The sequence below is a fragment of the Acyrthosiphon pisum genome, chromosome X (assembly GCF_005508785.2).
Source record: "Acyrthosiphon pisum isolate AL4f chromosome X, pea_aphid_22Mar2018_4r6ur, whole genome shotgun sequence".
NCBI lineage: Eukaryota > Metazoa > Arthropoda > Insecta > Hemiptera > Aphididae > Acyrthosiphon > Acyrthosiphon pisum.
In genome coordinates, this window is record NC_042493.1 from 65,550,725 (window position 1) to 65,577,497 (window position 26,773).

At 27.0% G+C, this 26,773-nt stretch overlaps 2 protein-coding genes across 2 annotated transcripts; one reads left to right on the forward strand and one right to left on the reverse strand.

Annotated features, from left to right (window-relative positions):
* The first annotated feature begins 7,108 nt into the window (after nucleotides 1-7,108).
* Nucleotides 7,109-11,501, forward strand: LOC100167898 (zinc finger protein ZPR1). The gene is made up of 6 exons (XM_001946164.5): nucleotides 7,109-7,362; nucleotides 8,893-9,306; nucleotides 9,361-9,637; nucleotides 9,710-9,870; nucleotides 10,024-10,293; nucleotides 11,159-11,501. The coding sequence occupies exons 1-6, from the start codon at nucleotides 7,255-7,257 to the stop codon at nucleotides 11,279-11,281; spliced, it is 1,353 nt and encodes a 450-aa protein (XP_001946199.1). The 5' UTR covers nucleotides 7,109-7,254; the 3' UTR covers nucleotides 11,282-11,501.
* A 5,805-nt stretch (nucleotides 11,502-17,306) lies between these two features.
* LOC100159711 (CTD small phosphatase-like protein) lies at nucleotides 17,307-24,031 on the reverse strand. Its single transcript, XM_001944384.5, has 5 exons — nucleotides 23,353-24,031; nucleotides 18,359-18,627; nucleotides 18,077-18,226; nucleotides 17,703-17,888; nucleotides 17,307-17,617 (listed from the first exon to the last, which is right to left on the reverse strand). The coding sequence occupies exons 1-5, from the start codon at nucleotides 23,423-23,425 to the stop codon at nucleotides 17,429-17,431; spliced, it is 867 nt and encodes a 288-aa protein (XP_001944419.1). The 5' UTR covers nucleotides 23,426-24,031; the 3' UTR covers nucleotides 17,307-17,428.
* Nucleotides 24,032-26,773: the final 2,742 nt, after the last annotated feature.

Here is a 26,773-nt window from a genome sequence, read left to right on the forward strand (position 1 = left end):
TAAAAAACTCTTTAATATCTAATCTGATTTATTTCAGTTATTTTTAAATTGTACTAAATATTATTGTGTCTATTAATGAAACTCAAAACTAGCTCAAATAGATAACCTGACTGCTATAAATATACAAATTAGTACACGATCGTAATAACGGCACTTAAATTGAAAACATAGGTACATAATAAACAACTTACAACGACTAACTATAAATGTATATAATAGCTGGTAGTACAATACTTTGAAAGCTAAAAACGAATGCCTATACTACTATTGAATACAAATGGTGTATATTGCAAACGTATAATATTTTATTATTTAGATACAATGAATAATGATGAGTATGATGACAACATGACATAATGATAGAATGACAAAGAATATGGATGCACTAGTCGAAGAACCTATACCTATAAAGTACAAACATAAAGCACTCATTCTGATTTCTGAGTCATTAGGATGTTTAATAACTTTCCTTATAATTTTAAATTATCAGTTAAGTAAAATTATACATATTTTTTTAAGTCGAACAAACTTATATTACGCTAATATAAATTATTATCATAATTCATAATGAATCTCAGCTGCTGCCTGCTTGCTAATGAGTTATGGTATTATTACTTATTGATTCATGGACGCTGGTTATTTACATTGTTGCATAATTATTTATTAGCCTAGTGTTGGACGAGTATTGTTTTTTAATTTCGAGTCGAGTCGAGTCGAGTTTCAATTATTTCGAGTCGAGTCGAGTTCCAATTCGAGTACTCGACAAATGCCGATTATTAAAAAAAATTTCGATTACTCGACAAATTCCGAATATTAAAAAAAATTCGAGTACTCGACAAATGCCGAGTATAAAAAAAAACTCGAGTACTCGACAAATTCTGAGTATTCGACAAAATGGTCGAGTATTTTAAATTGTACTAAAAATAGATTTTCCAAAAATATTATATTTTCTTTCATACAGTTATATAATTAATTAAAACTATTGCTATCAATCTAAACAATCATGTATTACCTTCCTGGTATTCATATCGGATATATGGGTTCTTTCAGTTATTTATAGTTTTAACATTTATTTTTCAATAAATTACTATTTATAGTATTTTTAATAATGAAAATAATAACACGAGTACCTACTCGACTCAAAGTGAGTATTCGTATTTACAAGTTCAAAAAAAAATTCAGTCGATTCGAGTCGAGTACTCGAACTCGACTCGAAAATTTTTCCAAAGTCGAGTAGGTACTCGACCAACACTATTTATTACACTCAACAAGCCACTATATTATATATTTACTGCCTACTAGGTATCAATATATAATAAAACTATTGAAAAAATTGCCTAGTTTTAAATTTGAAATAAACTTTAAATAGAATATGAATTAGTAATTACTAAACCGCTTTGATTTACTGATATAGTTTATCCATCCTACATAAATAGGTATAATCTATACTGAATTAAAGTTGATGAACAGAATATTAATATGGATTATGCTATAGACATTAAATTATTATATATTTATATGTAGGTCCATTACTATACCCCCTTAATTAATAATTATAGCGTCATTATACATAAACTATATATAAGCGGACAAGTCGATATGCTCATTGCTGTATAGTACGTGTCCGAGTGTTCCTCGTTACTAATTACTGAGTAGTGAGTGGGTCACTATAATGGGCCTATAGGGCTAGGGATTTCATGCTCAATAAGAAACATAAATTATAATATTTATTATTAAATTATTATTATTATTATTATTAAATTATTACTAGTTAGTATATATAGTAGTTATATTTACTTATAAGTTATAAGTGAATACCGACGTACACCGCAGATCCGGAGTTTGAGTCCGTTCGTAGTATATAAATAACCTAATGAATCTAAATATTTTGTAAACTGTATTATGTAAAGTAAATAATAATATACGTAGTGGTGAAAAGTTAAGTGAGTCTATTAATATTATTTTTGGAACCATAACAATAAATAACTAAAATCATTAATTTTCATTAAATATTCAATTTCATCGAAATTTAAATTAGAAATGACTATAAAAAAAATTGTACCTACCGTATTAGGTTTTACACTTGTATTTTTGAGATTTTTAGTTTTTTTTTGTATGAACTAATAATTATAAATGATAAGGTTTCAAGCCTTATATAGCTAATAAAATTTAATTTACCCACAAAATAATTTGCAATTTTCGTGATTTTGAACTTTGAATGCTGGTATTATTATAAAAAATCAGGACTGTGTTTTCGATACGTCTTTTTAATGATGTGCAGTACCAGTACGAATAATTTATATTCCTCATCAGTTTTTATCCTAGCCCCTATATATAATTTTCAAGCCTTTTTGATAAAAAAAAAATTGTGTTATTCATATTTATGAATTTTATAAAAAGAACAAAAAAATAAATAAAAAAGTCAAAAATCTTATATAAAAACATAAAAAAAACCGAAATATTTTGAAAATTATATAATTTCTAGTAAGTGCTAATATAAATATTTGATGAAACTTCCAGGTTTCTTTAAATAAAATATAGTTATTACCATAAACCACTCTGAAAGTTGTGTTCTGTTGAATTTGTCTACTAGAAATAATCTACACTGACAAAAAAAAAACACACCACACACACACACACACACACACACACACACACACACACACACACACACACACACACACACACATCAATGTAAAGTGACTTACAAACTAGGCGATTAATCCGTTCACCGACGGGCCAACAAGTAACAACCGCGACCAGAGAGAGTCAACATCGCCCTCCATCCACCGACAACAACGGACCAAAGGCTCGGCCCAAAAACTACCAGAACGTGGGGACCTGACCGGCGACCCATCGGGTACTTCAGCAATCCTCATCTAAAACTGCCCTGTGCAGTGAATTCCACAGGATTGAGAGGAAAGAAAGAATGCACGTATAGGACATCCGCTCGGCTCCACCGACCGGGCGCTTAACAGATCGAGCAAACAACAAAATACAACACGGACTACGGAGGGCAAAGAAGGAAAACTGCAAAACCCATCACCCGCGAGTCCAGCGACTAGAGACAGCCAACATCGCCCTCATCTGACAGAACAACAGCCAAAGACAAAACTCTGGGATACGAGTGGGAAGCGGCACTACCTATACATGGCGACCCCTTGCACTCCAATCACATCATGTGGAAACCGTCCCACAGCGGCAGGCCTGCCCCGGGACATTAGTAGGAAACCCACAGCACGGTTGGCCATCGTCCGGGTGATCGCGATTGAGAGCAAAAAGGATTGCGGATACAGAGGCCAATACAGACGCACCACACACACCATCATCAAGGGACGAGCACTGTATGTAAAATTCAATAAAATGTGACATTTTAACTTCTTAAATAAACAAAGGTGAGGCCACGGAAATAATGCTAAAGCAGTTCTCGCGGTGTTGTCAGTTCAAAACGAAAAATAAAGAAGATTTTAACTGTAAGATACCTCGTCATGACTTCTGTCACTGTAAAGTGGATTTGTTAAATTGTAATTCAATTACAAATCATTGTAGACGAAAAACGATTTTGAGTGGAGACGAATGACGGTGTTGGTCAGCATTTATTTCTTAAAATATTTTAATGTTTTATAATTAATTTATATATTAGGTGCTAAATTAGTGCTATACCTATAACATAATATTAACATAGTATTTTCTTTTTATTAATAATACCATAAATGTGGAAAATATAATACGAGGTTTCTCATTGGCTGTTTTAATAGTACCTAGTTGATACCTTCATGATTTTTGTATAAGCGTTTTGAGTTGATTTGTTGACGACATTTTATATTTATACAAATCATAACGATTTTTCTCCTATAATGATAATAAAATTTTGTACTTTTGTAGTAATTGAATCTGTTTGCCAATAATCCATTATACGTTTATGGTTTATCTATGGTTAATTATTATTTTCTGTACACAATAATTTAATATAGTTAATTTTATAAATATTTAGACTAATTTCATGCTGTTTACCATACTACGTGCCTATATTCACATATAAAGTATCCAGCAGGTATAAATGTATAATAATATGTCAATAATGAATTTTAAGTTAACTATATTACATTGATTTTAAATATTATTAAGTAGATACTACTAAAATAATTACATATTATATTGTATTACTATAAAGTGTGTCCCAGAAGTCCCGTATCACCCTTCGTATCTCCGTGGAAAGTTAATATATTTAAATGCAGTTTTTTTACAGTCATAAGTGTGGAAATTCTGATTGAATAACATAATATACGATTTTTTTTTCAAAAATTCAAAATTTTTTTTTAGGAAAATAAGTTTATTAAATTTCTAAGATAGCCATTTTGTTGATCATTTTTTAAAAACAGTTAAAAAAAATATTAAAATTTAATGATAATCGCCCAAGTTAGGGCTATTTATTATTTTTAATTTTAGCCGAAAAATCAGCGTGATTGGAATAATTAACATGCGAATCGTATTTTGTTAATGCCGTATGCATAGGTAACATAACTATTATTCTTAGAAATTCACAATAATAATTAGCTCTAACTTGAACAATTTTCATTAAATTTTAAAGTTTTTTTTTTTGAACTGTTTTAAAAAATACGATCAAATATTTGGCTATCTTAGGGAAATTTAAAAAACTTACTTGCCTAAACATTTTTTTAAATAATTTTTGAATTTTTGAAAAAAACAAATCGAATATTATGCTATTCAATCAGAATTTCCATACTTATGACTGTAAAGAAAACGGCATTTAAATATATTAATTTTCCACGGAGATACTAAGGGCCCGTATTACAATAGTTGAACTCTGGTTAAACCATCGAATTCGGCCGGTAAAATCAGTGGTTCAAGCGTAATCGAGGTTTAAACTATGATTGTAAAACGGGCCCTAAGGGTAATACGGCCGTACGGGACTTTTGGGACATACTATATAGTGGTATAATAGTAAATTATACGAAGCAGCTAATTCAAGGACGTACGCATCTAAGGTGAGAGAAAAGCAAAAAAAAATTCTCACGTAGGTATAAAACTGTAAAAGTTAAAAATAATAGGTATACCTATAAAATGGTAATATACTTAGTAATTTAAACTTTAAAGTAGGTAAATATAAACAAATTAAATATAAAAATATTTGAAAAAAATAATGTGTAAAATACCTATACTACAAGTATATAAGAAAAAAATAAAAATACATATAATTTTATATTGATCGAGTGGGCCTTTATTATTTATTTTGTTTAACATAATTTGTAAAATAAAAACAGTAGCCTGTGAAAATCGAGAAACGGAATTCCCATGTCAACCAGAATACATACAATTTTTAATTAATAAAATTCTTGAATGTACCAACTACCTATATAGGTATATTAATTGTCTAGAGAGGAATGTGTTGTCTTAGAAATTAAATGTTGTAATTTAATTTAATTCTTATAGATAGAAATTTTATTTAATCGTGGTTAAATCTAAACATTTGTTCTATATACTATTCATGTATACAGATTTACAGACACGTAAAAAAAAAACGTGACAATCATTGTAAAATTTATATATTCATCGCTCTGATGACTCTTGAGGGCCCTTTAAGAATCTCCCACAGCAGTTAGGAAATTATAATATTTTGTGAATATTTTAAAGTGCTTGAATAATGAATATTTGACTAATAATATTTTATAAATATTTTCTTTTCATTATTACAAAATATTGTACTATATAATATGATTGCATAAAAATGTTGACTTAATATTTTACTAACCAGACATAATTTATACAAATTAATAAATTATTACATACACAATATGTCTAAAAATCATTATTAATTTCAAACTCATGTCTCCCCACACAGCATTTTAATATTTCCCAACTATGGTATAAATATTTTCAGGAAAACAATATAGTTGTAAAAAACATTAACAAAACATTTTAATTATATTTTTAAAAAAAACATTTTCATTGAAACATTATAAAAATATGAAGTCAATATTTTTGTGCAATATTTTATTATTTTATGAGAATAAAATATTTATACAATATTATTAGTCAAATATTCATTGTTGAAGCACTCCAAAATATTCACAAAATATTATCATTTCCCAAATGCTGTGTGGGTCGTAGTATGTGGTATATTATATACATATAGCTATGAATTATTGTAATGATGAATGAATGAATGATACTAAGGAAATAGGTATACCATATACTATGTTTAAAATTTTAAATATTATATAACAATAACATTATCCTAAAAATTAACAAAGTTCAAAACTTTTGTTGTTTCTTGAATAAATAAATAGTATAGACACAAATAGATAGGAATATAATAGATATTATAATCGAATAACAAGCTACAGAGTCTCAGTAGTCAGTACTGCAATATAATGGTACATATATATCGTATGCGCGCAGCTCGGTGCCCCGGCGGCTATTACCCGCCGTATATTGTCAATATACTTATGTAGTGATTAGTGAATAGTGATATATAATATTAAAAATAGTTCGATTAGTACGTAGGTACTAGATATTACGAAAACAATGTCCATAAACAGCGTTCTCTCTCAATAAGTACCTAATGTCCTAATAGTTCTAATTCCATTACGATTTTAGATACATACATTAGATAACATTATAAATTCATAAAAGTAATAGTTAATATTTATTATACTAAATATTTTATTTTTATTATATTACAAACGACATTATCGACTTCTTTTGCCACGCTTAAATATTTGGCCACCCTCCTTTTGCCCCTCCCCTTGATGCGCCCCTGGGGACAGGACAACAGCAGATTCAGATATACCAGATCCACAGAGCGGCAACGTCGGGTGGAACAGCTAGTTTAATACAATATTCGTGCTGGTGGTGGGTGGTCTAATATAGCTACATACGTGAATATTCTAAATATTTTTAAATATTCTAATCAGCCCCAATTATTTTAGTTCATATTTTTTCGATATCCCGCCTAAATTATTTGGACAACCCATGTTTATTATCTATGGTATAAGGTCTAAAATGGGTATACCACTAAACACTATAACCTATAACTTTTTGTACACTATCACTTTTATCATCACACAGCCCATCAATTATTATTATTATTATTATCTTAATTTGTGGTCACCGCAGTTCTCCACTGATTCACATTTTACGGCTGCTGCATTCGAGCATCTAACAATTTAAAATTTATCTTTGAACTCGTTCAAATTATATTGAATAGACCGTGATTCGTGTAGTACAGTTATGGCCAACAGTAAAGGTGCTGAAACCAACGATGTATTCCAAGAATTGGACGTCGACCGATTAGAAGTAAACGTAATCGAGAGTTTGTGCTTTAGTTGTGGAAAGAATGTGAGTATACTCTTCGATATATTCGGCTTTGTTACTTTTTATTATACTAATATAGTCTAATATACACACAAATTTATTGTTCATGTCCTTGTCAAATTTTTCAATTATTGGTATCGCAGCCATCTGAGTTTTTAATGTTATAACAATAGGTATTTATACAAAATCTAATTATATTTATCATATTGCCTGGTTTACACGAGTCTGTACGTCTGTAACAGTTTTGAAATTAAGTGTTTTGGGAGAGCAAATTGTCCTGGACTTTAACTTTAATAATCGATGTTAACATTTTGTAATTTACTAAACAATTCTATTAAAAAAACAATATTGTTTTGATAAATGATTGAATAATCGGTTGTTCTTATTTAATTGATTTATATAGGTAATGTATTATAAATTTATTTTCCTGGTTTGGTAACTACAGTCTAAAGTCTACAATGGTAGTTGGAGGAACAGCAACACTTATAAAACATCAACCCAAATTAAAATTAAAATTTTAAAGTTATTTGTTTATAATATTTCTATAAGTACCAGTTAATATTAACGATATACTAAAAGTAATAGACAAAATAGCAATAAAAATATTTATAAATGCTGTAACTTATGTAAACATGGTTCTTTAGCCATAAAAAATTTAGTCAAAATATTTTATATTCATGCCCATTTTGAATTTTCCATTTATAAACAACTTGTACCGTGATAGAAAAATGTCCATAGTCAGGTATTAAGTTAAACTTGATTATAAGTATAGATATTTAATAATATTAATATTAAACATTTAAACAATGGCTTTGGTGTAAAAAACTGAAAAGATTATAAAAAAATATATTTAAGAATTTGGTATGTGGAAATATGTATGTGGATTACCTAATGACCTACTAAGAACACATTTTTTTTATTATTCAGAAATAATTATTCAGAGTTACCACGTTTAGGTTTGCATTAAAAATAACTAAATATGCATTGTTTTTTTATATTTTAATTATTTAATGAAAATTAAAGAAGGTGTTTAAAAACTATAATTACAATTATAATTACATAATACATTGTACATTATACATTATACATTTCTTAATTCAGAGAGTTGCATAGCTTTTAACGGTTTCGACTGTGTATATTCTATATATTATATCCAAATAAGAATATAGAATTCCTGATAAGCGTTAATTTTTGTATAATATTGTACAAACCAAGATTCAGTTTTAGTGGATTGCATTTTATTTTAGATACTTGATATTTTGTATCGAAAATCAGAAAAAACCAATATATGCATAATTATATGCTACATTTTAAGAAAATACAATTTTGATATTTAAATTTAGACATCATAAATAAAATTTATATCTAAGAATATATGCAATAGTGCAACCTAAAAAAAAACATCCAAAATCATAAACATCCTAACCCTAGTATCAGAATTAACATAAAATTAATAAAATAATCTTATGAAAACTTAACTAGAATTATTGGTTTTAGCTTACAATTATCCCACTTTACCCTTACCTAATTTATAATCTCCTAAAATTATTTTAGGGTACCACACGGCTCTTGTTGACACGCATTCCATATTACAAAGAACTGGTAATATCATCATTTGATTGTCCACACTGCAATTATAAAAATAATCAGTTGGATCCAGCAATTGAAATTAAGCCACAAGGTGTTCGTATGTCTTTAAACATTGAAAACAAAGAAGATTTGGATAGATATGTGATAACAACGGATTACACAAGTATACAAGTGCTTGATTTAGACTTTGAAATACCACCAATGTCACAACGATCACAAGTAACTACTGTTGAAGGCATACTTACTAAGACGGTTGCAAATTTAAGTGAACAAAAAAAAGTTATTGATCTAACACACCCTGAAATAGCATCAAAGATGGAAGTTGTAATTAACGGATTGATTGGTATCAAAAATCTAACCAAGCCCATTCCAATGATGGTAATTATATTAATTATTAATTTTATTTTAAATTAACTGAATTAATTTTTGTAGGTTTTTGAAGATGCAACTGGGAATATATTTGTTTCAAATCCTGTTGCGCCCCAGGCTGATCCCAGAATGAAAACGGAAATGTTTACTCGTGACAGTGCCCAGGATGAAATGATTGGATTATCAGCAGAACAAGACACAACCAATGAACAGTCAATTATCAAACCATTAGGCACTTTTAATGATTCATCTGTTAATAATATGAATGATGAAATTGTTCAATTTAGTGACCCATGTCCAAATTGTCAATCGATTTGTGAAACTAATATGAAAGTGACAGGTATTTATTTTACTGTACAGCAATCAATATAATATAAATGTTCTTATGATTTTGCTACAATGATATTTATAGATATTCCATACTTCAAACAAGTTGTGATTATGGCTACTACGTGTGAAGAATGTGGCTATCGTACTAATGAGGTTAAACCAGGAGGTGGTGTTGAAAAGCAAGGATTACAAATTACTGTTAAAGTATCAGCTCCGGAAGATTTAAATAGGGATATATTGAAGGTAACTAACTATTAATTTGTTAGTTAAAACTCTACAAAGTTTATATACTAATGTTTATCCCCAACACAATTTTTTTTAAGACCAACTAATATTGAGGACAATCACATAAATCCTGAATATGTATATATAATAATGCTATTTTTCACTTTTCAGTCAGAAACATGTTGTCTTCGTATTCCACAATTGGATTTTGAAGCTGGTGCACTTTCGTTGAGTGGTCGCTTCACTACTATTGAAGGTCTCATAACATCATTATATGAACAATTGAAGGATACTGCTACAGCATTTTATTCTGGTGACAGTCAGTCTGGAGGTGTTCTAGCCAAAACAGAAATATTTTTGGAAAAATTGAACAACATTAAAACTTGTAAAATGCCAGTAGATATTATACTCATTGATCCGGCAGGAAATAGTTATGTCCAGGTAAATATTACTTTTAAACATTTGTAATAAACCCATACCCAGCTCCTTACAGTTTTTAAATGCTGCATAATTTACCATCGATTATTAATTTATAGTTAATACATAATTTCCTATTACTAACATATTTTTTTTAAATATTCAATGAGATATAAGTGTTTGAAAATATGCATATGACATCACAGAGTTGAATTCGGAACGGCGGTGTATGTTTTACGTGTAAAAGTGTATAGATTAGCACAACAATACAAATCGTTAAAGATAATATTTTTTTATTTTTTTTATGTAACCTTAAGTATTTTATTGTGTTTATGACACTGGTTTAAATATAATTTTTATATACTTATTAGTTTTTTTATACTAGATAAAACTATTATAGTAAATTTTGTAAAATAGAGTCGCAGCTCAATAATTTTTCTTAATTATTATTTATAATATGTATACAATAACAAGATAATATATTGAATTTTAAAGCACACCATCATCTTAAGCACATAAATATACTTAGGATTATGCAAAAAAAAAATTCAGAAATACTATCGTAAGTTATTAAAATTATTGTGTAAATCAAACTACTTATACACTTGAAACATGGGAGGCTACTCACTCGTCAGTTCTATGACGTCACGCAGCTATTCATCAACTCTAATCCCATTGAAAAATCATTTTTTTTAATTTCGGATTTTTAGCAATAAGTTTTTTATAATTTGGACTACAATAATATACACTAATAAACTTAATTATTTTTATGAGATGAGAATATAATTATGTAGTATAAATACAATATAAGTACAATTGAAAACCTTACCAAGTGTTGTGATCAATTAATGTGTAAGACTGTATGATATTATATATTTTTTTTTTCCAGAGCTTAACACCTCCAGATTTGGATCCGAAACTTACAATCATGCGGTTTGATAGAACTGATGAACAGAATGAAGAGCTGGGATTAAATGATATGAAAGTTGATGGTTATGAAAAAAATGTATAAAATATTATTCGATTAAATCAATATAATTAAACTTAATTATATCGTAAATTTAATGCAGTAATATTATGATTCATATTTTTGTACTGTGGTTACAACCATAAATGTCATATTTTTGAAATTAATTTTTCATTTATTGCAAAATTTCAATTTTCTCTTAGTTGTAAGAGTTATGCAATCATATTTTAAATTCCTATGTAATACAATTTATTGGAATTTTATAATAAGTTCATTGAATTTTATTCTTATTTTCAAATAAATGATAATTCAATTTTAAATAATTTTTTTCTTTGTTAATGACAAGAATAATTTAATACAATTAATTAAGAACTGATTTGTAATATTACATATTATGTCAATATTTTAATTTAGAGTTATTGCCACATATTATTAATGTTATTATTATTATTATTTTTTATTAGCACTTAAACAGGCAATTTTTATATATTAGTAATGAAATAATATACAAGACATTGTTTGACAAAATATAAAATATATAATATAATATATTAGGTATTATTATTTATATTATATTATTTTTAAAGAAAAATATATATATCTTATTAATTTTGTGGTTCTTAAACTTTTATTGAATATGGATTCCTGGTTTAGAAATTACAAACCCCTTACCAATTTTGTATCAAATTACTTTTTTATTTTACAAAACATCTCATGTTATCAAAATCAATATTTAAATATTGATAATGCCACTGATCTTCAGTATTGGGGATCACCAGCGGCTGTAGATTACAGCTTAAGAACCACCATGACAAATTATATACTTAGGTATGTCAGCAATATACCAGTTTTGAAACAAATTGTACATCCACCCTCGACCCAGTCTTATTCTGTGATATAAGCATTTTTCTGTTTTTCATTGGTCCACCGGCACCAAAGACTCCACCACCACTCCACTGCACAACCAGTTGTGGAAATGCTCACGTCATAAACATGTGTATCACGCGATGCTGACATACCTTTTTCATTTGTCATGAGAACCACTTCATTAATTGATACATAACCAATCATAGCAAAGTAGCAAACCTTGGTTATATTTCATATAGGGAGGAGGGGAGATATTTCAAGCAGACTTTAGGGACTTTTACCCCATACTCAGTGTGATAATTATATTCTCATAATTACAATAAAGTATCTGTGTATCAAAAAGACAACATAATATTTAAAAACATTTTTATAACTAACTGTTTAATATTAATGATAATTTTTACTTTTATATATCAATTAAATTTAACAATAACAATTTATTTGAGGTATTCATTGTTCTAAAATCCATATTTATTTAAAATGTTCTTACTGTTAATTGTGAGCTATGATAGATACTATATACAATTAAAAGGTTTATAGAAATATGACTGTATATTATGTTATGTATAAATGTATGATGCTTAATATAATAGTTATTAAGTTAATTTTATTTATATCAGAGAATATAATACAGTCGAACGTAGTTAACTCAGAGTTGAAGGGATCGGCCAGAAATTTAGAGTTAACTAAGGATAATACAATTATAGGAAATTCTAGAGACCAGAGAAAAAGTTTGAAGTATCGACAGTTTCGAGTTAATCTCGTTCGATTGTATTGTTCTAGTTGTTTTTTGCTGTTACGATTTTTAAATATAAATGTACAAATTATGTACAATTATTAGACATTTAAATTTTGATGGATAAAATGTGTCTCAAATATCATTTCTTTTCAAGTTATAATATTTATTTCATACCAAACAATAAATTGTTTATAGTTGATTTCTATGTTAAATAAATAAATGGTATAGTTAAGGAGCACAAATCATAAATAAAAAGTTTTTTAATTTCAAAGAATGTTCAATTCCAAGAAAAATGGTTTAAGTTTGACGTTTCTACACACATTATTCAATGGCAAAATTACTCAATAAGTATAGACAAGTTACTTGTTGTAATTGTCTATCTTATATGTGTAAGAGTGGTTTGTTTCACACAATAATTTACTTACCTTTAAAGTATATTTCAGAATTTTTGTTGTATGCATGTTATGGATTTTTATGCACTATAATCGGTAGTGGGAATAGAATTTGTCTAAAATCTTAAGATTATTTGAAATATTTATAATCTCATTTAAGTAATTTTTGTTATGTACGCCTCAGTAACTGCAGCAATCACTTACCACAACATAACGTGACGTAACCAGCCATTATCTCTTTAAATAATATTTAAAGATTTTATTGAAATTTTGATACTTCTACACAAAAATGCACACATTTATACCTAAAGCAAACATCATAAATACAATTTTTAGATGAGCATTTTAATAATGTCACCCTGTGAATTAAAAATTTGAAGAAAACATTTTCTTTAGTTTTGGATTCCTTTAAAATTTAAAACATCAATGTTTCCCCACAAAAAAAAAAAAAAAAATCAAAGAGAATTCTGCAAATATTTCTAATCAATACTTCTTAGTTTATACTAAAGAAGATGGTCGGGAGGTGCACTAGGATAAATCTGCTTATAGCAAATCGTTTATTGACTATTTAAAAATATGATAGATTCATAACAATTGTACAATACAGTATGAACAAACAAATTTGTATAATAGAGATCAGCACTTATTCTCCTTATTGTTGTAATTGATAAAGCGGTCCAAAAGACCAATGTTTTTATTAAAATTAATGTTTTTATTAAATTTCAAAGATGAAAGAAAATGATTACACAATATTATTTAAATTATACTTTATTTTGATTGTGACATATTGCATAGATAGTGTTTAATAGATAAATGTAGTTTTTGTTTTTTTTTTCGTTATAAATATTTCAAGGTAAAATGTATATTTAAGTCTTCATATTGTATATAATACTGGCACATTCTCAAAATATTAATTCATTTTTTTTGTCACAAAATAGTATTTAAGTAATTTGTAAATTACATTAACATACAACATTAGGCAGGCTATTAATATTTAACCAGGCAACGTTACGGCTTATTTGTGTTGGACATATCTGACCATCTAATGTAGGTCTTAAACAAAAAGCTTACTGAATAACATATCTAATGATCATTTAAAATTCATAATCAAACAGCTTGTTTAAATTGTTTACGTTTGTGTGTCACTCAGTAATAGACAACGGTACCTAATTAAACTTATTTGTTCTTGTACATATTCTATTTTAGTGATTTTATGATATCTAGGTCAAAATTAAAGAAGAATTAATCTTTAACATTGAAAATAAGTTGTATATGAGAGGCTTTTGCATTAAACAAGTAATTAGATTTTCTTAACACTTTAAATTATAAGTTTTCATTAATAAAAACTAAATTTAAATATGAAATTTCAGTGAAAAAATTAGTTACTATAAAAAAAAAAAATTAAACTGTATCAGGCCATAGAAGTTCAATTTTAGTCCAAGGTCTCTTGGCCGTTGTGTTACAATGAGTGCATACAATCTGTCATTACATATCTTCCGTATGCATACAATTATTATTTATATATATATATTTTTTTTTTGTGTATTTACTGAAATATCTGAATAATACAATAGATTAGATTTTCATAAGTAATTTAAATGTTGTTGTAACCAGTTTCTGCAGTACTGTAAATTTTTCCAGGTAAATATAATTAAGTATTCATATATGTATAATATACCTATTTATATTTCTCTGTTTTTCCTTTTTATTATACACCCTCATGTGTTGTACCTCTGATAAACATAACAAATTTGCATTCAGCAGAACTAATTTTGTGTGGCTAATATTAGAGTGAATATATTTTAAGCATTAAAATGAAGATAATTTGATTCAAAATTAAAATGTCAATACATCTTTATGATATCTTTAATTTAAAATTTGTTAATAGGTCAATTCACTCTAATATTATATCAAAGTTAATAAGATAAGATTGGTTCTACTGAACGTTAAATGTGTTATGTTGCATAATGCACATTCGTAAGACAATGAAAACAATTGTGTAGAATCCTCTTAAATTAATTTACATATTATATTAAACATTATTGGAAATATTAAATAAGAAGTGATGTATTATTTATAATTTGTCAATAAATCATAGAGCTAAATAATAATAAAATATTGTGTATATTTTATAGTTTCAGTACTTTTTTAAATGTGTAATGAGTGTTTAATAAGTGAACACCTAGTCTAATAATATACATACAAATATGATACATCAATACTTCATTTATTAGACAACTAAATGCATTTTACATAGAGAAATAAAATTGTACGAAATAACCAAAAATTAATAATAAACGAGAGATTCAATTATCTGAAACCATAATATTATGTAAAATAAATCAAATTAAACTGATGAGCAAGAACAATGCTAAGATATTGTATAACAAAATCCATACAGATTGTAAAATGCTCAACTACTAATATTGTAATTAGTAGAATAACAAAAATTAAAATCTAGATATTAACGTAATGTTAATCCTAATTTTGTTTTTTGTGATAAAATGTTAAAAAGAAATATAATTTTAAAAGAAAACAAATTAAAATTATTTAATGGTAATAATAAAAACACATGTTTCAAAAGATTTTGAAAGACAATCACAAAAGGTAATAGTACAACATTGGTGTTCTTAATATTATCTGTAGCATACACAGGATTAATTAGAAGTGAAAAAAAATTAGTATTACAATAACTTGTGCAAATAAATATATTTTATATTGGAATTCTTAAGTTAATGTTAAAGATAAAACTAAGCACACTTCTCCCTGTATAAGCCACTGAATATTTTTAAATAAAACATAAATTAAAAATAATAATAACATTTATTATTTAAATTATCTCAAGAGTACACAATAATAATTAATGAATATACAACAAAACAAAGTTTGAAACCAGTCCATTTTTTATAAATGCATAAATGAACACACATATTATATATGTATTGTTTTTATAAAATAATTGAAATACTGCTTATAAAATAAAAAAAATATTAAAATATAGAATAATGGTTTGAATTTTTATAAAAATTATAAAATATTTCCATTTGTTTACAAGTTACATAGAGTAAAAAAAAATGTATAAATGATAATGAATACAACATTTTTATAATTATGAATAAATACAATTCACTCCACGGTACTGCATACTTATTTTCTATACAATATTGTTATAATTATTCAAAGTAATTTAAAACATGCAATTACATGACACTATTTAAATATATTTAGATTACTGATTGTGTCCTCTTGAGAGCTTATAATTAACCTATTAATTAAAAAAATTGATTTTTCCACAAAAATAAAAACAAACAAAATTAATATTAGAGAATGTTTGATTTTAGTTAAAATATATTTTTAATGTATAATATATTATTAAATTCGTGAATCTATGCAATAGGGGTGTCAATAATTTACTTTTAATTTGTATGAATTACATAATAATAATAATTCCATTACAATAAAATATAAAATAATCAATTATTGACAAAAGCATAGATATTTGTACCTATATTTTATATTAAAATACTTATTATAAAAATGGACAGACAAAAATGTAAAAAATAAAAATTTAATTTGATTAAGTTTTAATATTTTATCCATAACTTGACTTCATGGTTATACCATATATTGTATGATTTGATATGATCATATGTTTGTATAAACATATTCACCAGATGTGCATTAGAACACATATTTTAAATAAAAGAAGATAGTTGACTTTAGAGTTTAGACAGTTTATATTTAATTAAACTATTTTGTCCTTGATTAGTCCACCATACTATACATATGCATGGATAATAAGTACTTTAATTTGACATAAATAAATACTTTAAAATGTAGGTTATGTTATCCATAAAGTGTTATTAATTTATAGTCTAAAAAATCATAAATAATAATTTTTAATTGGATGATATAGGTAGGTAATAGGTATAATACCTTAAAAAGTTGTCAGTTTGTTTAATTTTTATAAAAAAAAAAAACTAAATATCTAAAAAAATGTATCTGAGGAGTTTTAAGAAAAAAAAAAAATATAACAGTTGTAAACTATAATGGTACCTAAATTAGGTAAATATTATAATTTTATCTTTGTATACGTTATACGATTGTTACATTATGATTATTATTACTTTTGTTTAACATGGTAGATTAGAATAATTACCATTGGCACAAATAAATTGTACTTAAAAATTGATGCTATAAGACATTGTCACTACTGATGTGTTGAGATTGTACTGCAATGGCTGCAGCAGCAGCATTTGCCATATGATTTATGTTGCAAATAACTGGGTAAACATTTTCCATTTTGCTAAGTTTTTCAAAAAACGGAATTAAATGCAACAGTTCTTTATCAGTCATATCATCAAACCATGAATTAACAGGGACCTAAAAAAATATTTTAAGGAAAAACATATTGAGTTAATATTGTTTTAAATTAAATATTAATGTTGTATAAATTAAATAAACATACAGCATTGTCTGGATGAAAAATGTACGACGCAGGTGAGTTATCAATGATTACCACTTTATGTAATGCGCGACCCAATTTGTTTAAGTCTTTCACATAATTTCCTCTATAAAACACACACGATTCACGGAATAAACGGGCTCTGAATACACCCCATTTATCTAATAAATCGGCAACTGGATCGGCATACTAAAAAAGTAGACAAAATAATTTAGAAAAAATTATTCATATTATTTTAATTGTTTAACTATATTATATGGTATCATAATTGATGCCTAATAAGTTAATAGATTGACTAAAACATAACCAAATTATACACAAAAAAAATTGAATGTAGGGACTTATTTTTAAGTTAGTAATTATAATAATGAATATACCTTGGCAAGACTTGCAGTAAATAATACACACTCATAGAGTTCACCCATGCGTTGAAGAAATTCATCTACATGTGGTCTCTTTAATACATAGACTTGATGAACAGTGCCATCAATTTCAACAGGTACTACAAAATCTGCGTTATTAATTGCCTGGTAAATTTTAAATAAATATATAAGTTAATCATATGTAATATATTAAATTAACACAGTACAAGTTTTTATTGTTTAATTAGTTTAATTTTTATGTGCGAGACTTAAATATAAAATACATTTTCTAAGTACCTTAAAAGAACTATGGACAAGCGTTTCATCAAGATCAATAACCATACATTTTTTGTGCATATCTTGGTGTCTTATAGCAGGAAGTAAGTATGACGACTGGTTAAGATCTGGGCTTAGTGGAGGAGTAAAACTTCTGTCAGCCTTAGTATTCACTCCATGTATGTTACTGCTTGGGACAAAAGTAGAATTTGGTCTTGTTCTTGATTTCCCAAAACAGCAAAGTAATGTTCGCCATATACCACGTTCATTTTTCAACCGAACATGATCAGCTATAAAAAAAAAAATACATTAATGTATTTACAAATATATATAATGAAAATGTTCTTTCTACTAATGGTGACACAAAAACATTGAATTTTCATTTTTTTTAATTAAATTCTTTGTAAGTTTTTAAAATCTAAACTTTTAATACAAATTTTGATTAAATTATAAATTTTATAAATAATTAAAAAAAAAAATAATTAGGTATACTTAGATGTATTAAATACCTAACAGTAGTCAGTACCTATATAGGTATATTAAAATAAATCATTGGACACTAATACATTTTAAAACTGTTAAGGTTATTAGTAATAACTTATTAGAATTATGTTTTTTAATTTACTAATAGATATTTTGCCATAACTTTCAAGGTCAGATTGCATAATTATACATTAATTAAACGAAGATCATTGGAAAACAATAATATAATTAAATTAAAGTAAAACTGAATGTTTCTAAACATACAATGTTACAGGTATTAGGTATAGAGTTTAAAGAAATCATAAGAAATAAATTAGGTCCAATTTAAATAGGTTTAATACACATATTAATTATTAGGTATAGGTATATTATATTATATACCTATCTATAGGTAAGTACCTACATAATAAATCAGTACTCAAGCAATATAATTCAAACTAATTCTTAGGTGTGTTTCGATGATCTAAATATTTTAAAGTACCTAGGGCAATTAAATACTTGATGATAAAAATTAAATAAAACACAAAACATAATTTATCCATCAAAGTTTATTTGACTTCTATAAGACATTTACTGGTTTGGCATATACCTACCTAACTGACATTATCATTAATTAAATAATAAAAGTCACTCAATAAAAGTAATATAATAATAGAAATGTATACAATTTAATTAAAATAACAGAGTTATTTGTCTGGATTATTAAGGATCTGACAATTTATGAACCTATTTTTTATGTTTATATTTTAACCATTTTATTATGTCATCACTACCTAATTAAATGCGTACACTCCAATGTAGATAAATAATTATACACAAATTGTAGGTAATTCAATAGTATAATGTATCATTATTAAAGTAATCAATCTTGAATAATACCTGTATTATTTAAACTACCAAAAGTTGTATAAATACATTAGTTAGTTCTATAGGTACATTCCCGGTACATTCAATCACCCATTAGTTGAAAAGGAAAATAAAAACTTGTAGTTATTATTTACATAATTAAATCATTATTTATCAACCATAAATATAATTCAAGATTATTATATTTAATCATACATAGTATATTGAAATTGATTAAGTCAGATAAGATATTTATAATAAACCTAGAACTTTGCCTAAAACACATAAATTAAAAATGACGACATTCAATTATTCCAAATTGGACGAACATATAAATAATAATATTGGTAGGTATATTTATATATTACAACCTCCATTCTAATCTATTATGTCAAAAAAATTATAGTTCAATTCATGAAATCAGAGAAAGTAATTAACTGCAGCAGAAAAAAAATGATGCAAATTATAATAAAAATTAAATAAACATATTATGCGTGTAATTTTATAGTACCTATGTATAATCTTAGATGTGTTTGCTGTTTGAAAAATAAAAGAATACACCTAGGTATTTATTTGAAATTAATTGATCATAAGATATATAATTAAAACCTCTAAAAATAACTTCTCTCTTGATAAAGAAAATCAAGGATATAGGTAAGGCTAAATATAACATTTTATTATAATGTTTACGTAATATTAATAAAGAGTGATAAGAAAAATAATCTTTTTATTAAGTCTTAATTTTAATTTCTTAGTGAAACAGATGTTCATATTTTAAATTAAAATTTTCAATATGAAGGCGCCTTATAAAAATACACTGAAATTATTTAATCAACAAGAATCCCAAACATAAATATTTGATATAAGAGTCCTAATTAATTTATTTTTATATGTATTTAATTTAAATTCCGATATTTAAAAACAAACAATATCAATTATGCACATCAGATATATTTATCTAAGATACCTACAAAAAAAAAATGTAATTAGTTAAGTATGGGTAGGTACCTATGGAGAGTTCCATCATTCTTTTGAGAAATTCAAGCAATTTTTTACACATGATATAAAAGTTTAATAAATAGTAAGTACCTGCCTAGGTAGTTAATGTGTAATGTGCATATTATGTAAGCAATTTTCAATTATAAATAAATACTAAATAATAGATAGGTATATAATATAATCATATTTGATAACGCATAGGTGTCAATTATTGAGGGTATTGTTAGATATTAATGTTACCCTAGGAATGTTTTTTTTTAGTTTTGATACCACTCTCAAAAAATACTCAAGTAAATAATAATTTGCATATTTTTGTAGAATAATACTTAGGTACCAGAGAATTTACAGCCTATTGACACATATAATTACCAATGTACCTATAATTAGATGTATTGTTTACCTATTGTTGTGACATTGTGACAAATTATCTGACTGGTACCTACCACTATATATATAGAATAAACTATAAACATGTTATATCATATTAAATTATTGCATGCATAAAGATGATACCTACTGAACATACAATTAAGAAAAATAGAACTATAACACACTACAGTCAACTCCGAATGAACAATAGTACGTTACTAAATACAAATAAATTACATAATATAAACAAATTATAAAACTATAAAAGTAAAAGAAATATGGTAACGAATACATAAAATCAAATAACAAATATTGTTATTAATATTACACTATTACCAATCAATAAATGCTAAGAGCATTCTACTCAGTAGTTTGTTATCTACGACTTACAAATGCGTAACATGGCAAATTTACGCTCCGCAGATCACTAACCTATTATGAAACTTGACGGTAAGAATATTATCTGTGTTTGTATCTGAGATTTTTATAGTTTAATTTTTTAGCAAGTTTACGTATATAATATAGCTAAAATTAAAAATGCTCATAACTTACTTAAAAACTGAATTATTGTAAAAAATTCACAAACAAACACAGGCAATGTTCTTACCACCAAGTTTCATAGGTGGATAATAGGTTGATTCACTTTTTTCAAAACTAACATAGTGTCGTTGACACGAAAAAACCTTCTATGTGCCACATTTTCGATTTTGAGATATTGGTATCCCTGGATTCAGAAAAAATAGGCGGTCATTTTGATAAAAACTCCTATGTGATATCTCCGTCGTAGAATTAATGAAAAATAATATACAATTCTAAAAAGTATACCTATTTTGAGCAACTATAATTTGTTATTTATTTTATTAACAGGACTGAAAAAGTGGTTAACTATTTTTTATTGTTTTTTTTGTTGTAATGTTTTACATTTTATAATTAGTTATAACTTATAAAAGTTAGCAATTATGTTTTGTTAGTACATTAATAATATTATAAATATAAAGTTTAAAGTTATTTTGTTTTATTATGTTAAGTTTTTTATGGAATTATAATTAATTGTTAATAAATATTTATTTCTTAGATAACACAACTTAGTTTTTATTTTTATAAAATCGTTCAAAATAAGTTTTTATTGTTATTACTCTGGCACCAACTATTATTCAAATAACCTCTTATGTACGGTTTGGCAAAAAAGATTGATTAACATAACCTCCTAAGTACTGTTTGGAAAAAAAGATTAATTAACATAACCTCCTATGTACTGTTTGGCAAAAAAGATTGATTAACATAACCTCCTATGTGATGAAATATTGACAATTTGTACAATAAATACATATATATTAAGTTTTTCACTTCAATTTTTTTCAGAAGAAAAATGTATATTTTATAACGTTTTTTAAATGTATTTTCATTAATCATTGATGATTTGTTAATTTTAAAAATGTTTTTCTTCTCTCCTGAAAAATTAGGTTTAAGTACATGGAAGGTTTTTTCGTGTCAATGACGATAGGTAGTTAAACATAATCTGCTGAGCGTGAATTTACTATGTTACGCATTTGTAAGTCGGAGATTACAAATGCCTGTATAGCGTGTTCTTAAACAATAATATTCATGGTTGTCTTATCTCAGTACGTAAATTATGGAATAACTAACCTAACCTATTAGGTATAATTATTTAATGATTTATTTTTAATTATTTTACAATATATTTCTAATCAAAAATGAAAACGTACAGCGTCGCCGACTCAGTTTTGCCTAAACAACCGACTCGGTGATTACCAAGAAGCTCTAAAATTATTTTATTTATTATTGAGGATCCAACTCGGGATCCAACAACAAAAAAATGTATAAAAATGTTTAAAACTTCTAGAAGCCCGTTGAAAATCATTGTATCAATCGCCTTGGCCTACAATACATACAATCATCAATAAAAAGTATGAAGCGGTTGTTTACATATTTGTTGATAAAATATGAAACAAGTGTACTTACATAGGTATGCAACTATAATTAATACGTAGATACGTAATAGAATTAAAAACGTATAAATTATAGAAAATAGGTAATAGGCTTAAATACCTACAGAATAAAATTAAAATACGATTAGGTATTGCCGTATCGGTATGGTCAACCATGGTTCATTTTTTATATTTTGTCATGTCACATGGCGAATTACCAGACTAGGTATTAAAACTCAAAATACGACGACAATAATAGTAATAATAATAATAGTAATAATAATAATAATAATAATAATAATAATAATAATAATAATAACGTTATATAGGTAAGAACACCAAAAATGCAGACGAGAAAAATCAGCTTACCCTTATCTGGCACAAAACTTTTTAGGTGTTCATCTTCACGCGACACTTGGGTGATAATTGAAGATGCTTCCATTTAAACATTTGTTTTTTTACCTCCCGTGGTGTCCTGTGAACGTCCGTGCGGTTAATATTATTATTATTATAATGCACCATATATGTACGGCGGAACGATGGTCGTGTCGCACACGCCAGTCACCGAATGCGGTCGGTCGTCGAAATGGCCCAGTAAAGAAAGTGTCCTTCACTTTTAACCGTGCCCACGAGCGCAACGACTGCGGTGAAAAGGGTACGTTGCGAACGGAACGTTTAGGTTGTGCGCAACCGAAAAATGTCGATCGTATATTATAATAACACCGCGTCCAACGGAATTACAGAAATATATATTATAACCGAGACGGAGATAAATGTTGAACAAAACGATTATTATAATTATTTCTTACGTACCTACGACCGAACGTTGTTATTAAATAATAAGTAATAACAATAATGTGCGCGATATTATCACCGAAATCTGTATCACTGAATATTTTTATTGTTATTATTATTATTATTCATAAGGATTTGTTTATCGTTTATTGGCGTTTGAAAAGGCGAACGTGCCTACACAACTACGTAGGAGCGCTACGGGCGGTGTGTCGTCGTCGCGTTGTTGTCGAACTCGTACACCGTACACGCGCCGCGCGCGCACACACTCACATTCTTGCACTCACAAACACACACAAATGCAAGTACACGCACGCGCACGCACGTATAACGTACACACACCACACACCACACACTATGCGCGCGCCCGCCACCTAGCAAACACACCGACCGCCGGACGAGAAAGCGCCAAGCAACGCGCACGCGGGGCTGAGTGACAAGCCACAAGCAAGTCAACACGCACGCACGCGCAGGCCCGCAAGCGATCTCACACACGATACACCGGATTTTCTCCACCCCGCCCGTTATAATCCACAGCAACGGCCACCGATGGAATGCGTACTGTTCCCGCGTATATTCGAAACACCGCCGCCGCGCCACCGCCGCATGTATAGAGAGGTTATAGTCGTCAGTAGTTATGTATTTATTTTATGTTGTTAAATATTTTTATTTGTTGATTTTTTTCTTTACACTACTCGTCAGATTCAGAGCATGAAATACCGCGCACGGGACCCTATACGGCGAGCGTAGGCAGGAAATATTTTCAAAGGGAGTCAATTTAACCGAATATAATAGTATGGAATATTATGTATGGTATTATATATCAACATAAAAACGAGTACCTCTATTGCTGATATATTAAACAGCATTCTGCAATATTGTGTTTCACTGCACTGTTGATGCAGACATTTAGTCAACAAAATAAAAGAATTAAATCTATTGAAAATAACTATGCCTATATTAACAGTAGGTACCGTTATTGCTATGATAAATGTCTATTGTATAATGAATAAAATAAATCTACTTGTGTTTTTTTATTTTGGTAACAATATTTAGGCAAATCTAATGAAATTGCCACTTACTCTCTTGCTTCAACACTATCGGATTTGTACAAAACTTCCTTAAAAATTGTTCTTAATAGATATACCAATTATAAAAATGTCTAGTATTTATACCTAAGATTTAATACAAGAAATTACAATACAAAGTCTTCATGAGACATAAATTGTTATTATTGAAATTAAAAAATAAAGTTGAGCGTAATTCCAAGTATAATTTTTACTAGGGTCAAATTTTAAACATTTGACAAAATTGGATATTCACACGTAAAATAATAATTTCTCCTCAAATAATTTTTTTTGTAGTTATTAAAAAACGGATCATCGTGGTCCATAGATAGGTATTTCTAATTTATTACCCTATATAATAGTATAAATAATGACTATTACATTTTACACAGATATACATGCATGAGTTAAGTCCGGATTAAGGAGGCAGGGAGGGGCACGTCCCCGGGCCCACGTATGTAAAAGGCCCATAGTATTACATTTTTATTATTTTAAAGAGTTGTTTTTATTTGTGGGGGGGCTCACAACCATGTATTGGTCCCTGAAGGTCTTAATCCGGGCTTGGAATACGTATTGAGTTCATAAAGATATGACAAATTAATATTAGTTTGTTGGAGACTTTATGAAGTCTTATTGAATATTTCTAAGATGGGAACTCAAAAAACAGAAAGAAATTCAAATTCAAATGATTTTATTTTATTTGTAAGGCCGTAAGGGTGCGTGGTTACTATTTTGCTCCGTGATAAATATATTTATAGCACTCCTGCTTTGATTAGAATCAGTATATAGAAACTCTAAAATTATTTGGATCCCATAATTTATAATATTAATTGATTGGTCATACATTTGTTAGGAGTATTGTATTGGAGATTTCCAACTCTTTTGTCTTGAAATATTTAAGAAATATATTTAATATATTTTTAAACTATATATAATTACCTAATAATAATAAAATATTATTAATAAATCTTTTAATTTGGTGCCATAAACAGTTGTCCCCTTTGCTTAGCACGACCTTGAATATGTTCAAAATAAAACAATTTAAATATGCTCATAATTTTAAAAGGTAGTATTTATAGCATTACATCATAGTTGTATATACAATAAATTATAATTAAATTCAAATGCTATAAACTTATTATTAATAATATCATTAATCATTATTATATTATAAACATAAGAATTTATTTTTATTGTGAGGCCTTTAAACAAAGTAAAACTCTAAAAGGGTTAGAAACTGCAGACATTTACTAAAAAAAAAATCGGGAAATGGACTGGTTTTATAAATTTTTTTTTTAAAATTCTAAATTATGTTTTTTTATTATTTAAAAACTATAGATATAATTATATAATAAATTATCTATAGACTCAGTATACTATATACTCAGGGACGACCTTAAAAAAAAATCATGGTGGGATGTTTTCTTCAAAATTGCCGACTAGGATTTGAAATTCAACATTTTTGTTCACTTTTAAGTTATTTTTAGTTACATGCTATAAATTTATAATTTCTTTATTACCTTATGTTTCAATTTTTAGTATGAATTAAATTTGAAGTTTAAACTTAGAAATACTTAACTTATTATTTTTAAGAATGAATAACGTCAACAAACTTATGAAATAGGCAATAATTATAATTCATCAATTATTATTTATTACAAAAAGGTTATAAAATGAGTTACAGTATTTAAATTGTTTAAAACTATTATTAATCACAATTGAACCTTGTGTTTCTTCAGCGTTGCCCATTGTCCATTTGTGTATAAGATCATCGATATTCAAACTTTATGTTATACAAAGGTGGGCATTAACTAGTTAAAAAGTTAAAGTTGAAGTTAAGTTAAAAAATTAATTTTAGATTCTGAGTGGAACGATGAATGTATTGATTTTACAATGATGTGTGTTTTTTTCTTTTTTCTTTTTTCTTTTTT